Source organism: Pelophylax lessonae (genome assembly GCF_965119305.1).
Source record: "Pelophylax lessonae genome assembly, chromosome: 6".
In the NCBI taxonomy this organism is placed as follows: Eukaryota; Metazoa; Chordata; class Amphibia; order Anura; family Ranidae; genus Pelophylax; species Pelophylax lessonae.
In genome coordinates, this window is record NC_138773.1 from 249801402 (window position 1) to 249815959 (window position 14558).

At 48.4% G+C, this 14558-nt stretch overlaps 1 protein-coding gene across 1 annotated transcript in view; it reads right to left on the bottom strand.

Moving 5' to 3' along the window:
• Nucleotides 1-452: 452 nt before the first annotated feature.
• CDCA7 (cell division cycle associated 7) overlaps nucleotides 453-14558 on the bottom strand; it is a gene marked incomplete at its 3' end in the record, with an annotated part of 40651 nt that continues 26545 nt past the window's right edge. The window contains exons 10-12 of the mRNA XM_082261780.1: nucleotides 12199-12614; nucleotides 11162-11341; nucleotides 453-541 (exon numbers count right to left, since the gene is read on the bottom strand). Of these exons, the coding sequence (XP_082117906.1) occupies nucleotides 453-541; nucleotides 11162-11341; nucleotides 12199-12614 (685 nt within the window). The remainder of the gene's footprint in view (nucleotides 542-11161; nucleotides 11342-12198; nucleotides 12615-14558) is intronic.

Genomic DNA, 14558 nt, shown 5'->3' on the forward strand with positions numbered 1-14558 from the left:
AACATTCCTAAGTAGGTTGGAAACATAACTGAACTGAAGCTCAAGGTATGGGTAGGACCTTTTTAACAGCTGTAAATTAGTTGTTTCCTGTAGGGTGGAGCCACAATCTCTCATATGTAGGCCGTCCTGGAAGGGTGAAATGAGAAATATTCCCTCACACCATTACACCACACCAAATTCTGACCTATCCATCTGAATGTCACAACTGAAATCAAAACTCAGATCAGGCAACGTTTTTTACATTTTTATTGTCCAGTCTTAGTGAGTCTGCAAACTGTAGCCTGTTTCTTAGCTGACAGGAGTGGCACCCGATGTGGTCTTCTGCTGCTGTAGCACATCTACTTCAAGGTGTGATGTGTTGTGCATTCAGGGATGTTATTCTGCATACCTTGGTTGTAAACAAGTGGTTATTTGATTTACGGTTTAATTTCTATCATCTCGAAACAGTCTGCTTATTCTCCTTGAACATCAACAAGGCATTTTTGTCCACAGAACTGCTGCGCACTGGATATCTTCTTTTTCGGACTATTCTCTGTAAACCCTAGAGAGGGTTGTACATGAAAATCCCAGATCAGCAGTTTTTGAAATACTCAGACCAGCATATCTGGCAATAACAACCATGCCAAGACAAAGTCACTTAACCACTTTACGTCTGCCTGCAGTAATATTACTGCGGCAGAGTGGCTCGTTGTCGTCAGACACTCCCCTTTCTCGGCGGCACGCGCACCGCCGGAGGCTCGCTCCCGCTGTATTCAGTCACAGCGGGAGTCGGGCCAAGGGAGGAGCAGCGGCGATCACCGCCACTCTTCCCCGATCTTCAGGGATCTAGTATGGAGATCCGCCTGCTTGTGTAAACTCAAGCGGGCGGATCTCCTAAGTGACAGGCAGGGTCAGATTGCAGGGTTCAGCATAGCTGAACCCTGGATCTGTCCTTGTGTCACTCAGTCACCTCCCCCCACACACGTCAGTAAGCACCAGGCATACATTAACCCCTCCCTCTCCAATAAAATTAACCCCTTTCCTGCCAGTGTCATTTTTACAGTAACAGTGCATATATATATATATAGCACTGATTACTGCAGTAATGTCACTGGTACCCCCAAAAGTGTAAAAAATGTCAGTCAAGGGTCCGATCTGTCCGCCGCAATCCCGCAAAAAAAAAAAAACACAGATCACCGCCATTACGCGTTAAAAAAACACCAAAAATTACAGAAATCTTTCCCTTTACTAACAAACGCAATAACTTTTGCGCAAACCAATCAAAATACGCTTATTGTGAATTTTTTACCAAACATAAATAGCAGAAAACAAATTGGCCAAAAATTTAAAAAAAAATTTGATTTTTACATTGTTTTGGGGGGAATTTCATATAAAAAAAATGTGAAAAATATTGTTTTTTCAAAATTTACGCTCTTTTTTTGTTTATAGTGCAAAAAGTAAAAATTGCACAGGTGATCAAATACCACCAAAAGAAAGCTCTGTTTGTGGGGGAAAAAAAAGGACATAAATTTCGTTTGGGTATGGCGTCGCACGACCGCGCAATTGTCAGTTAAAGTCGCACAGCGCCGAATCGCAAAAAGTAGCTCAGACGTAAGACAGCAAAATCCTCCGGTGGTAAAGTGGTTAAACCGCATTTGTTACCCAGCAAGTTGTCTTCACCACATCTAGATGCCTAAATGCATTGAGTTGCTGCCATGTGATTGGCTGATTACCAATTCATGTAACCAAGCAATTATACAAGTGTTCCTAATAAAGTGGCCAGTATCGTCCCCCTCCCTACACTCTGCTCCGAAGTTCTCACCATGCCCAGTGACACTACATTCCCTGGTAGCGCTCTTCCCACCATCCATGCTACATCTCTACACAACCCAAGTTTCATGACAGCCAAACTATAAAAACATAGAAAAAAGGTATCCTAAAAAAAAAAGGAGCTAGTCAGAAATGGTATTAAAAAACACACCAATAGGGGAAGGGGAAAAAAATATATATTTTTTTGTAAGAACTTACCGTAAAATTCTCCAACAGTCGCCACCCACTCATACAGTCTTCACTACTGGGTTTTGGTCTTATCCACAGGAGTAAGCTAGGCAGAAGATTGTTAGAAACATTCACAAAAATTTTGCATAGACACACCTATAGGGGGCTGTCCCTCTGGTCCAATACCCCCCTGCTAGCAGAATTCCTAATTCAGTTTGGTAGCAAGCAGTAGATAGTCCATGAACCCCAAAAGAGGGCCGGCGACTGTCAGAGGACTCAGAGAAAAGAATTTTACAGTAAGTTCTTACAAAAAATGTTATTTTCTCTTACGTCCTCTGACAGTCGCAGCCCACTCATACAGTCTTTACTACTGGGATGTCCCAAAGCAGTGTAGATGTAAGGGGTGGGGAACATAACCATCTCAAAAAAGGCAACGCAGCACCCAGGTCAGAGAAAAGAACCTTATCTGAACCAGAAAGGCAGCCACTGGGTAACAGGAAAGCTCAACAGGAGCGAACCAACCCAGGAAAGCAAAATAACCAAGGGGGAAAAAACCCCAACAGGAGGGGACAGGCTAAACACCAGGTTTCCCCTAAGGCACTGCCGCACTCAGAACTTTGCAGCCAAAGGAGGCATCTGCCGATGCCAAACCATCAAGTTTGTAAAATTTTGTAAAGGTGTGCATGGACAACCAGGTCGCCGCTTTGCACACCTGGGACACCAACGCCTGATGGCGAAAAGCCCAAGACGCACTCACCACTCTGGTAGGAGTGCGCCGTGACAGGGAAGGGCGGAACCCGTTCCTTAAGCGAAAGAGCCTGTACAATCGTCTGTCTGATACATTTTAGAAATGGTTGCCGCAGACGCACTCTTCCGAGGTCCCTCAGGAAGGACAAAAATAGAATCCGACTTTCTGAAGGATTCAATAGACAGGTAAACCCTGATCGCCCGGACTACATCCAGGGAATGAAGGCAAAAGCCTTAGGATGCTTAGGATTCGCACACAGTGAAGGCAAGACAATGTCCTCATTGAGATGGAAATCCGACACCACCTTTGGAAGGAAAGATTGATGAGGTTGCAAGACCACCTTATCCCTATAAACAACCAGGTAGGGAGAGCGGCAAGATGGGGCCGCCAACTCTGACACTCTTGAGCAGATGTGATCGCCACCAGAAAGGCAACTTTCCGTGACAGCGCAGGCAGAGGAATCTCCCGGATGTTCTCAAATGGAGGACGTTGCAAAACGGACAAAACCAAACTCAAGTCCCAAGGAGGCAAGGGTGCCCTCCTAGGGGGAGGCAGATGACGCACCCCTTGAATAAAGGTGCGGATCAAGGAATTTGATGCCAAGGGGTGCTGGAAAAGAATTGCCAGCGCAGATAACTGACCCTTGATAGTGGTCAGCGCAAGATGCTGGTCCACACCAGATTGCAGGAATGCCAATAACCTCGCCACCGAAAAGGAGCGAGGATGGAAACCCTGCGATTCACACCAGGCGAAATAAGCCTTCCAGGTACGATAATAAATCTTACTGGACGAGGCCATCCTTGCCTTAAGGTAGGAATGACCGCCTAAGAGAGACCCCGATCTCTCAAGACCTGGCTTTCAACAGCCACACCGTCAAAGCCAGCAACTGTAAAGCAGGATGGAAGATCGGCCCCTGAGACAGCAGATCGTCCCGTAGTGGGAGCCACCAAGGAGGCTCGACGACCAGTTGCATGATGTCCGCGTACCAAGACCGGCGCGGGCAGTCCAGGGCCACTAGAATCCAACTTTAGTTCTGAGACCAACCTGCGTAGGAACCTGGACAACAACTGAATCGGGGGGGAAAGGCATAAATCAGACGATACCGATTCCAAGGCACTACCAGCGCGTCCGAGGCGTCTGCCAGAGGATCGCGTGTTCTTGCCACGAACCTTCCCACCTTGTTGTTTAGACGAGACGCGAACAGATCCACATCCAGGGATCCCCATCGTGCGCACAGCATGTGAAACACCTCTGGGTGTAGGGACCATTCCCCTGGTCCAGGGTCTGATGGCTCAGATAGTCAGCCTGCCAGTTCTCCACTCCCGGAATGTGAACTGCCGAAAGCGCCGAGACCTGCGTCTCAGCCCAGGACAGAATCTCGGCCACTTCCTTGGCCGCCCGGGCACTCCTGGTGCCCCCTTGGTGATTGATGCAAGCCACCGCAGTTGCGTTGTCCATCTGCACACGCACAGGGAGGCCCCGAAGCCGATCCGACCAATGGAGCAAACAGTCTGATCGCTCTTAGTTCCAAGACATTTATCGTTAGAGAGGAGTCGTCCTCCGACCAAGTGCCCTGGGCAGATTCCGCTCTGACTAGGTGGCTCAAAGATATCCTCCTTTCCAAGGACTGAGGATGCCGGTCCCACCTGGCCAGAATCTCCGCTTGCAGAGATCGTGTGTGGAACTGTGCAAATGGTATCGCCTCGAAGGCTGACACCATCAATTCCAGGGACCGCATGCAGGTCCTGAGCGATGAGGATTCGTTGTCCCTGAGGGACCTGACCTCGTTCTGTAGAGTCTGGAGTTTGTCCTCCGGCAGGGAGACTTGCTTGGGCAGAGTCCAGAACCATCCCCAGGTAAGGGAGGCGAACAGAAGGAGACCATGTCAACTTCTGAAAATTGATGGTCCACCCGAACTCCTGGAGTGTCTGAACCGTGGTTGACAGATCGCGCAACAGAGTTGGACTGGAACTCGATCTTAACAGGAGATCATCCAGATACCCAAGGAGTGCAATCCCCTGTGCCCACAACAGGGCCAGGACAGGAGCCAACACTGGTAACCACCCCTGGAGCCGAAGCAAGACCAAAAGGCAACGCCACAAACTGATAGTGCTCCTCCGCGATTGCGAATCGGAGCTACCTCTGATGACCTTCGTAGATGGGGGATGTGTAAATACGCATCCTTGAGGTCGATGGAAGCCAGGAAATCTCCTAGACTCAGGGAGGCCACCAATCTGAGGGATTCCATGCGGAACTTTTGAACCCGCACGAAGCGGTTCAGAAACTTTAGTTCAAGAATTGGACACACCTTGCCATCCTTTCTTGGCACCATGAACAGATTCGGGTAAAAACCCCAAAACTTGTCCCGATGTGGCACCGGGGCGATCACCTCCCGGGGGAGGAGATCCTGAACCGCCCGTTGGGAGATCTTGAAGACGATCTGGGGTCAAATGAAGATTTGAGGGAAAGAATCTGTCTGCCAACCAAGGTTCGGGAAAACAGCGCAGACGTTCCCCCCACCCCTGAAACGGGTGAGTGCGCCCCTTTGGTTCGAGGCGGACTGGGCCGCCGTGCCAGTGTGGGTGGCTTTAGGCTTGCCCGCCCAAGGCTTCTTCTGGCCACCAGAGGCCTTGAAGGATTTGCCCCTGTCGTCTTGTGCCTTGAAGGCACGAAAGGACCCCTGGTTAGGTTTAAAGGAAGGGCCCCGCTTACCGCAAAAAGACTTGCCCCTGGACACCTGGGGCAGCAATGTGCTTTAACCCCCAGTGACCCCCTTTAACCAATTCGTCCAGGGAGACCCCAAAAAGGCGATTCCCTGCATAAGGGATGTCAGACACTGTCTTCTTGGAAGTCTGGTCGGCCGACCAGCTTTTCAACCACACGATGCGACGGATCGTCACTACAACCGCAGATAAGCGGGAGACTAAAGGGGCCTCATCCAAGGCCGCGTCACACAGGTATAAAACAGCCTGAATAATTTGGTCCACCATCTCCAGAGTAGCAGGAGGGGTGGAATTAGCCACAAGGGTGCGTCTGAGCACCTTAGTCCACTCCACCACAGCCTAAGAGACCATTACTGAGGCGAACACGGGTTTAATCAAGGAAGCTGCCACCATATAGGAGTGTTGGGTAAGAGATTCCACCCACCTATCCGCCGGGTCCCTGACACCGGAGAATCCTCTGCAGGCATCAGAGTGGCTTTGTTTAACCTGGATACCGTGTGGTACACCTTAGGGGCCACAGTCCAGCGCAAATCCGTCTGAGACGCAAAGGGATAACGGTACTGAAACAGCTTAGGTACCACAAAATTGCGCTTTAAATTGCGCCATTGTACGTTCACTGTTTCGTGAAACTCAGCAGGACAGGGGAACACCTGAACCGACTTCTGGGGGTCCCAAAGGAAGACCGCTTACCCGGCGGGTGGGGCTCATCCTCTAAATGTAGCATGACGTTAACAGAGCTAATGAGCGCAGACATTGCAGCGCGTTCTCTGGCCGACCCGGAGGGGGAATCCTCCCCCTCCGACTGAGACCCCTCAGGGGGTACACTCTCCGTGGCAACCATATCTAGCTCCGAATCAGATTGAGAAAGCCTGGGCCTTTTCTTTGAAGCCCGCTCAGACAACAGATCCACTTTGGACGCTAAAGTCGCAAGTGCAGCAGTAAGTGAGACTATAGCAGAGGATTCAGGAGTACCTGAACCCTCCACCAGAGCTGGGGGGAATTTGCTATCCTGGGACTCTATAAAACACACTTAAAAAGGTTATGGCGCTTTAAATTGGCGATAGCGGCGGTTCCCACCGCAATTAGTGACTAGCCTGTGCTACTAAGCACTGAAGGATATAACTGCCAGCAGAGATCTTAACCCGAAAAAATAGCAGAAAAAGCCCCCCAGAAGCGTATCTCTACAATACCACGCTGCCAGCTCGATCTGAGTGCTTGGAGAGTGGAAATGTCACGCCACTAGAGGCCGAACATCGGCCTGAGCCTCAAGAAAAATGGTTGCCAATGCAAGTCTATGGGGAGGCTCAGAGAAAATGGCCGCCGAGCACATGGGGAAATACATTGCCCAGACTAAAGATGGCGCCCGAAAGGGTGCCAAGCAGAGAAAATGGCTGCTGCCCTTACATGAGGCCAAACAGCCTGCCCACACCCGAAATGGCGGCCACGCGATTTTACACCGCTGTGGCCCCCACAAACATTACCCCAAAAAGTTGCACAAGTACCACAGGGACCCCAGAAACCCCCCCACACCGCGGCAGGACCGCTATAGCGCCCCTGCAGGGCCTGTGAGGCACACAGGGGAACAATACAGACAGATATGAGGGGGATATCAAAGACTCCAAATAGACCTTTATCCCCATAACAGAGGCCCCACATACACCCCCGACAGAAAATGCCATAGACCGAGGGGTAGCATGGTACTCACCGATCCAGCGAAAATGTGGGTGCCACTCTTGACGGAAGGCCTCCCACTCGGGTGGGGGTGCCGTCAGCCGAACAGGACGCTAGCAACACGTGGCGTACCGCAGTTGAGACATCCTAGCGAAGTAGCCACTCCGCAGGCTTCGTCCCTGAGGACAGGGACAGGTCGTTTGCGAGGCCTGGGCGTACGCATTGGCCTGCCAACGCTCGATGGCAGGCTGGGATTCCGTAAGGCTCTAGTACAACCAGTGCAATTCCCAGCTCCGCAAACGCTTTAGTCTTCCGATGTCTGACTAAACTAAGCGCAGGAACAAATAAAAAGCCATCAGTGTAAAGAAAAATCACTTAGCAGAAATAAAAATGAAGAAAAGGCTGAGACTGCAGCCCCAGCCAAGGGAAGTCTACCTACTCCTAACTAGGCAAAAGAAACTGAATTGGGAATGCTGCTGGCAGGGGGGTATTGGACCAGAGGGATAGCCCCCTATAGCTGTGTCTATGCAAAGTTTTTGTGAATGTTTCTAACAAAATCTTCTGCCTAGCTTACTCCTGTGGATAAGACCAATACCCAGTAGTGAAGACTGTATGAGTGGGCGGCGACTGTCAGGAGGACGTAAGAGAAAAACAGAATTGTGAATAAACCAATACATATACAGGGAATACAGAGTATTTAATTCCATATACCAGAAAAAAAAAAAAAAGCTGAGTTATACTTACTGGTAACTCCTTTTCTAGTAGTCTTCCAGGACAGCCCATGAGACCTTAGGGCTCCTCCCCCAGGGACAGGAAACACATTCCAAAATTTAAATAAAAGGCGGTCCCTTAGTCCTCACCTTCAGTATTTCATGAGAACCGTAGGACTTTCTGTAAAACATACATATATAGATATATATATATACACACACACACACATATCATTACATAATACCAGATAAACCGGGTGGGAATCCGGCTGTCCTGGAAGACTACTAGAAAAGGAGTTACCAGTAAGTATAACTCAGCTTTTCTCAAAAACGTCTTCCAGGACAGCCCATAGACGATGAGCAAGAACTTACCAGTCTAGGGAGGGACTACTGCCTGGAGCACCTTTCGACCAAATGCCTGTTCCTGAGAAGAGAGGAGGTCCAGGCGATAGTGTCTAACAAAGGTCGAAAAGTTAGACCAGGTAGCTGCCTTACAGATCTGGTCTGGTGAGGCACCGGCCTTTTCAGCCCAGGACGTGGACAAAGCTCTAGTAGAGTGTGCTTTAATGAAAGGTGGAGTTACCTTCTTTACTAGATAGGCTTCTGTGATAGCCTGTTTTATCCATCTAGCTAAGGTTGCCTTAGAAGCTTTTTCCCCTTTATGGGAGCCGGAAAACTGTATAAATAAAGTATCACTTTTCCTGAAGGTTTTAGTCACCTCCAGGTATCTCAGAAGGGCTCTTCTGACATCTAAACAACTAAATTCTTTTTCTTTATCGTTGTTCGGGAAATTGCAAAAGGAAGGAAGAACTATGTCCTGAGTCCTATGAAAAGAGGAGACTATCTTGGGCAAAAATCCTGAATCTGTTTTTAGCACAATCCTGTCGTCAAAGATCCTGAGAAAAGGTTCTCTGATTGAGAGAGCCTGTAATTCGCTAACCCTTCTAGCTGAAGTTATAGCTACTAAAAATAAAGTCTTTAGGGTGAGCATTTTTGCTGACAAATCTTCCAAGGGTTCAAATGGACTGGTTACCATAACCTGAAGTACCAGGGATAGATTCCAAGCTGGACACGTTTTAATCACGGTCGGCTTTGTCCGGGCAATTGCTCTGAAAAAATTATTCACATTTGGGTCTTCTCTAAGGGAAAATTGAAGAAAGACACTAAGTGCGGCAGCCTGTACCTTCAAAGTTCCAAGGGAGAGACCTTTGTCTATGCCTTCTTGAAAGAAATCTAAGATAGTTGGTATATCTGGGGAATGTCTCTGATTCTCCATCATCCAAAAATGAAATTTCTTCCAAATTTTTGCATACATTTTCCTAGTGACCGGCTTTCGACAGCTGGTCAATGTTTGGATGACTTTGACTGAGAACCCCTGAGAGCCTAGTATTTGTTCCTCAGATACCAGGCCGTCAGGTTTAGGGTCCTGATGAATGGATGGACCACTGGACCTTGTGTTAATAGATCCGGTCTCCAGGGTAAGGTCATTGGAGGTTTTGCTGCTAGAGCCTGAAGGCGTGCAAACCATGGCCTCTTGGGCCAGTATGGGGTTATCAGGATCATCTCTGTCTTCCTGGATGAATTTCTGAAGAACCTGTGGGATCAATCTGACCGGAGGGAATGCGTAACAGAGTCTGACTTTCCAGGGGTGGGCAAAGGCGTCGATGCCTAACGCCTGATCCCCCTGGGTTATAGAAAATTTTTTTTCTGTTTTCCTGTTTGCCTGGGTAGCAAATAGGTCCACTACTGGAAGACCCCATGAGGTTGTGATCTTTATAAATACCTCTGGGTTGAGGGACCAATTGTCCTGATTCACCTGGTGGCGGCTGAGATGGTCTGCCAGATAATTCTGCGTCCCTTTCAGATGGATAGCCGAAATGGATGTTAGATTCCGTTCGGCCCAGACAAAGATTTTCTGTGCTATGGCTTGAAGACCCTGACTTCGAGTACCTCCCTGCTTGTTCAGGTACGCTACAGTTGCTATATTGTCTGACCGGATCTGTAGATGGCTTCCCTCTACCTGAAAAAACTCTAAGGCCTTTTGGACCGCCATAAGTTCTTTTTGGTTTGATGAAGTCTTTATTTGTGATGGGGACCATGTTCCCTGCGCCCATTTGTTCTGCAGATATGCCCCCCATCCGGAAGCGCTTGCATCCGTGGTGATCCTCTGTGACACCTGGATGGACCAGCTTAGCCCTTTTGATAGGTGAAGAGAGGATCTCCACCACCAAAGAGTTCTTTTTATCTTGGTGGGAATCCTTACTTTTTGTTCCAAGGAACTTGGCCGTCCATCCCAACTCTTTAGAAAGAATTTTTGGAGTGGACGTTGTTGGAACCGTGCCCAGGGGACTGCTGGGAAACAGGAGGTCATCAAGCCTATTACCCTTGTGATGTCCCTCAGAGAGACCCATAAATTGGTCTGTAAGGAGGCTATCATCTGGTTCATCTTCTCCATCTTGGACTGAGGGAGGAAGATCATCTGATCTCGGGAGGAAATCTCGTATCCGATGTAAGTTACCCTTTGCGAGGGTATCAGGCAAGACTTTTGCCTGTTGATAATCCAGCCTAGAGAAGTTAAGAATTCCTGAACTATTAGGAGGTCTGCTTTCAGCTTCTGGTATGATTCTGCCACTACCAAGATGTCGTCCAAGTAGGGGGTGATCATGATGGATCTTAGTCTTAGGGGGGCTAGTGCCTCCCCTAGGACTTTGGTAAAGATCCGTGGGGCTGAGGATAGCCCAAAGGGCAGTACCTGGAATTGGAAGTGTTTGACTTCTAGTCCTATCCTTACTGCTAGTCTCAGGAATTTCTGGTAGGATTTGTGTATTGGGATGTGAAAATACGCATCTTTCAGATCCAGGGTTGCCATGAAACACCCTGGGTACAATAGGTTCCCTATGGAGTATATTGATTCCATGCGAAAGCGTTTGTATGCTATAGACAGGTTCAGATTCCGTAAGTTCAGGATCAGCCGATGACTTCCTGAAGGTTTCCGAATCACAAAGATGTGAGAATAAAACCCTGTTCCCTGTTCTTCTTTGGGGACTGGGATTATCACCTCTTGGTCTAATAGGTCCCCTAACTGGAGACTTAGGGCAGAGGCCTTGGCTGGATCCCTGGGCAGACTTGTAATCAGGGTTCTTTCTGGAGGTTGGTGACAAAACTCCAGTTTGTGCCCTTTGCCTACCAGGTCCAGAATAAAAGGGGCTGGAAGTAATTCCCTTCCATTGTGGGAGGAAGGCCCCTAATCTCCCTCCCACCCTGAGAAGGGAGTCATTGGGGCTTGTTGGGGCGTTGAGGAGGGTTAAACAGGATGTTACCCCTCCCCCTACCTTTATGCCCAGTCCAGTGCTTCTTGAAAGCTTGCTGGGTCTCGTTGGATCTCTGCGGTTTGCCCCTGCCACGAAAATTCTTTGGGGCATAGGGGTACTTTTTCTTTTCTGGGAATCCCTTCTTTTTATCTGCTGTACGCTCCAGAGCCTCTGATAGGCCTGGGCCAAAGAGGTGGTCGCCTGTGAAGGGAAGACCACAGAGATGTGATTTAGAAGTGAGATCCCCTGACCATGTCTTGAGCCATAGGCTTCGTCTAGCTGTGTTAGCCAAGGCTGAGGTTCTTGCCGCCATTCTTACAGCTTCAGCTGAAGAATCCGCTAAGAATCCTACTGCCTGGAATAAGAGTGGAAATGACTTGCTAATCTGTTCTCTTGAAGTTCCGGCAGATAAGTGTGTTTGGATCTGGGATAGCCATAACTCTAGGTGTCTGGCTATGCAGGTGGATGCCAGGGCCGGTTTTAAACTCATAATAGAGGCTTCCCAAACCCTACGTAAAGTGGTGTCGGTTTTCTTATCCATAGGGTCTTTTAAGCCCCGTACACACGTACCGATCGTCGTCATACAAACGTTCGTCTTTTCTCCCCGGGATGTCGATGTCTGTTGAAAAGTGCAAAGACAGCACAAGAATGTTGTCCGCCGACTTCAGCTGACTGCAGAAGTGATGTCATGTAATGGTTAACTTTCCCTGTGTTTTTTCTTTTCTGAGCATGCCCAGTCTTGCAAATCTGCGGTCTGTCGGCAGAATTCTGTACTGACTGGAGAACAATCGTCCGTTCTGGTGTCGGCATACAAAAATTTTCATGTTTGCAAGAAAGACTCTTGTCCGCAGAATGTGCGCAGACAGCTGTCGGAGGCACCATACTAACAAGCGTACAATCGGCAGATCTTTCGTCCGCCGACGTTTGTATGACGACGATCGGTACGTGTGTACGGGGCTTTGGTGACCCTGAATCCTCAAATGCCAAGTCAGTTCCCTTTGATACTCTGGCAAGAGAAGCATCCAGCTTGGGGATTTTGTTCCAGGGCTGCTCCTTACTGTCGTCGAATGGATACCTTCTTTTTAGGTTTCTTGGAAAGAAAGGTTTCTCATCAGGTGAATTCCATTCCTGTTTAATCGTATCTAACAGGGAGCTATGCACAGGGAACACTCTAGCCTGCTTTTTATGACTGGCGTACATCAGGTCATGTTTAGACAGCTGCACTTTTTCCTCAATTTCTAGAGTGACATAAACCGCTTTGAGTAGGTCATTCACATCCTCCAAGCTCAGTTTAAAGTTGGAGTTACCATGGGGATTATGTTCTTTAGGTTCCTCCCCTGACTCTGATCCCTCTGCAGAGGAGTGGGAAGATGATACTTCCTCCTCAAAACCTAATGATGGTTTGGTCAGGGATGCAGGGACCTGAACGGAGGTGGGAACCTGGGATGGTGCCTGCATTTTTTCCATGAGAGTTCTGAATGAACTGAACGTATTTGTTAGTTCATCTCTCACTGAAGACAGCATTTTCTGGGTAGAGACTGTAGGGTCATCTCTGACCAGATTTTCTATGCATGCCCGGCACACTGTTTTGTTCCAAGAGGAACTCAATTTTGCTCCGCATACAGCACATTTCTTTTTGGGGGGCTGAGGTGGGTTTTTGTCCTGAGCCTTGGTCTATAAGATGAAAGACAAAAATTTACAGTTTTAATTTAGGGATACTGTGCCCCCTCCTCCCGCTTTTCCCTTTCCACCTCGTGGACAGAAAAGAGGGAATGGTGCTCTATTTACCCCCGCCCTTACAGACATATAGAGAAAAGGGGGGAAACCGGAGTTCCTAACAGGTACCTGCAAATAGGGTGTACATTCCCCCTTGCTTACCTGAGAGGTGCCGATGCCAGTGCCGACTTCCACCGCCTGTGCGGTTGCTGCCGTGGTGTCCATCGCTCTGTATGGTGGTCCCAGCAACTGCTGTTTCCCCTAACATCGGTCGCCCATTTGAACTCTCTGTTCGCGCCTTCGGAAACTGGAACGAGGGTTTCCGGCGCCCGCGGATGTCGTCACTGCGCCGGAAGTGACACTGTCACTTCCTGTGAGGCCAGAGTGGACACGCCTGAGTTCCGCCCCCTCCATTTTTGGCACCAACTTCAAAATTACTTTTGAAGTCGGCGGTTCACAGGTACACAGCACTGCTGCTCCAAGGAACCTGCCGACCAACGGAGCGGACTCCCCAGCGTTCCAGACGACACCCGAGGTCCTGCCGAGAGGCGAAGAGAGCAGGAGACAGCGGTCAGCCCCTATTGCGGCACTAAGGGGTACCGCTTTGGGCAAGAGGAGATGCATCTTCCAAGTCTTTCCATTGACAGTCCAGGAGACAGGGAGCTTCAGTTCCAGGAACATGTTACCCCCTGTCCGGAGGAAACACTAAATACTGAAGGTGAGGACTAAGGGACCGCCTTTTATTTAAATTTTGGAATGCGTTTCCTGTCCCTGGGGGAGGAGCCCTAAGGTCTCATGGGCTGTCCTGGAAGATGTTTTTGAGAAAATTGTATTAGAAATGTCAATTTTCAAGTTAAGCATACACCAGACATAACTGCAAATAAAACCACAAAGTATATGGGACAGTCCCACGTGTACACAGGCAAATATCTCCCTATTGAGTCCTATGATGAAAAATGTTAAATAAGTTCAGAATTGTCCATAGTAATAAAGAAAAAAAAAACTAGCAATGCAGGCAGCTCAACCAATAGACAGGAATGGATCTCTGAAGAGCCAGTAAAAAGGGACACAAGGGGGTGCCCACTAATTGCAGCATAAAAAAGCTTTAATAAGGCAGCCAAAAATCCATGAAGTGAGCGCTTGTGATTACAGTAGTATCTGCACATGGATCATCGACACACCAAACCAGAATGTCAGCAGCAGCAAAACGCATGGAAGGCTGAACCAGGACGCTACTTGTCAGCTGAAATGGAGGGAAATCCAGAACCACTGTGTAACAGGAATGGACATCACACGGGGGGACAATTCCTTACCTAGGTAACATTCTTTGGAGCACCAATCAGCTTGTTGCCGAAACCTAATAGGCTGTGTGAACAGGAAACCTACTGGATATATGTATTGGACACGCTGGCTCCAATAGGACTTAAATGGCAGAGAACGATTAGCATGATTTTACAACTGACCTTCCTTTGGGTTACTGGATTTTGACCATTAATCTCCTCTGTTTATAATAAAGTGTATATTTTCGATTTCAAGACAAAAATAATAAGAATTTAAGCTTGCTCTACATCTTTTTTTCCTCTTTTTCTCCTAGTAGTCATCTATTGGGACAGATGTAATCTTATTGGTGGATGGTTTAATATCTCGTTCTCGAATTGCAATTGGAGTCATGTGAGGCTGCTGTGCATTTCATCAGCACTTC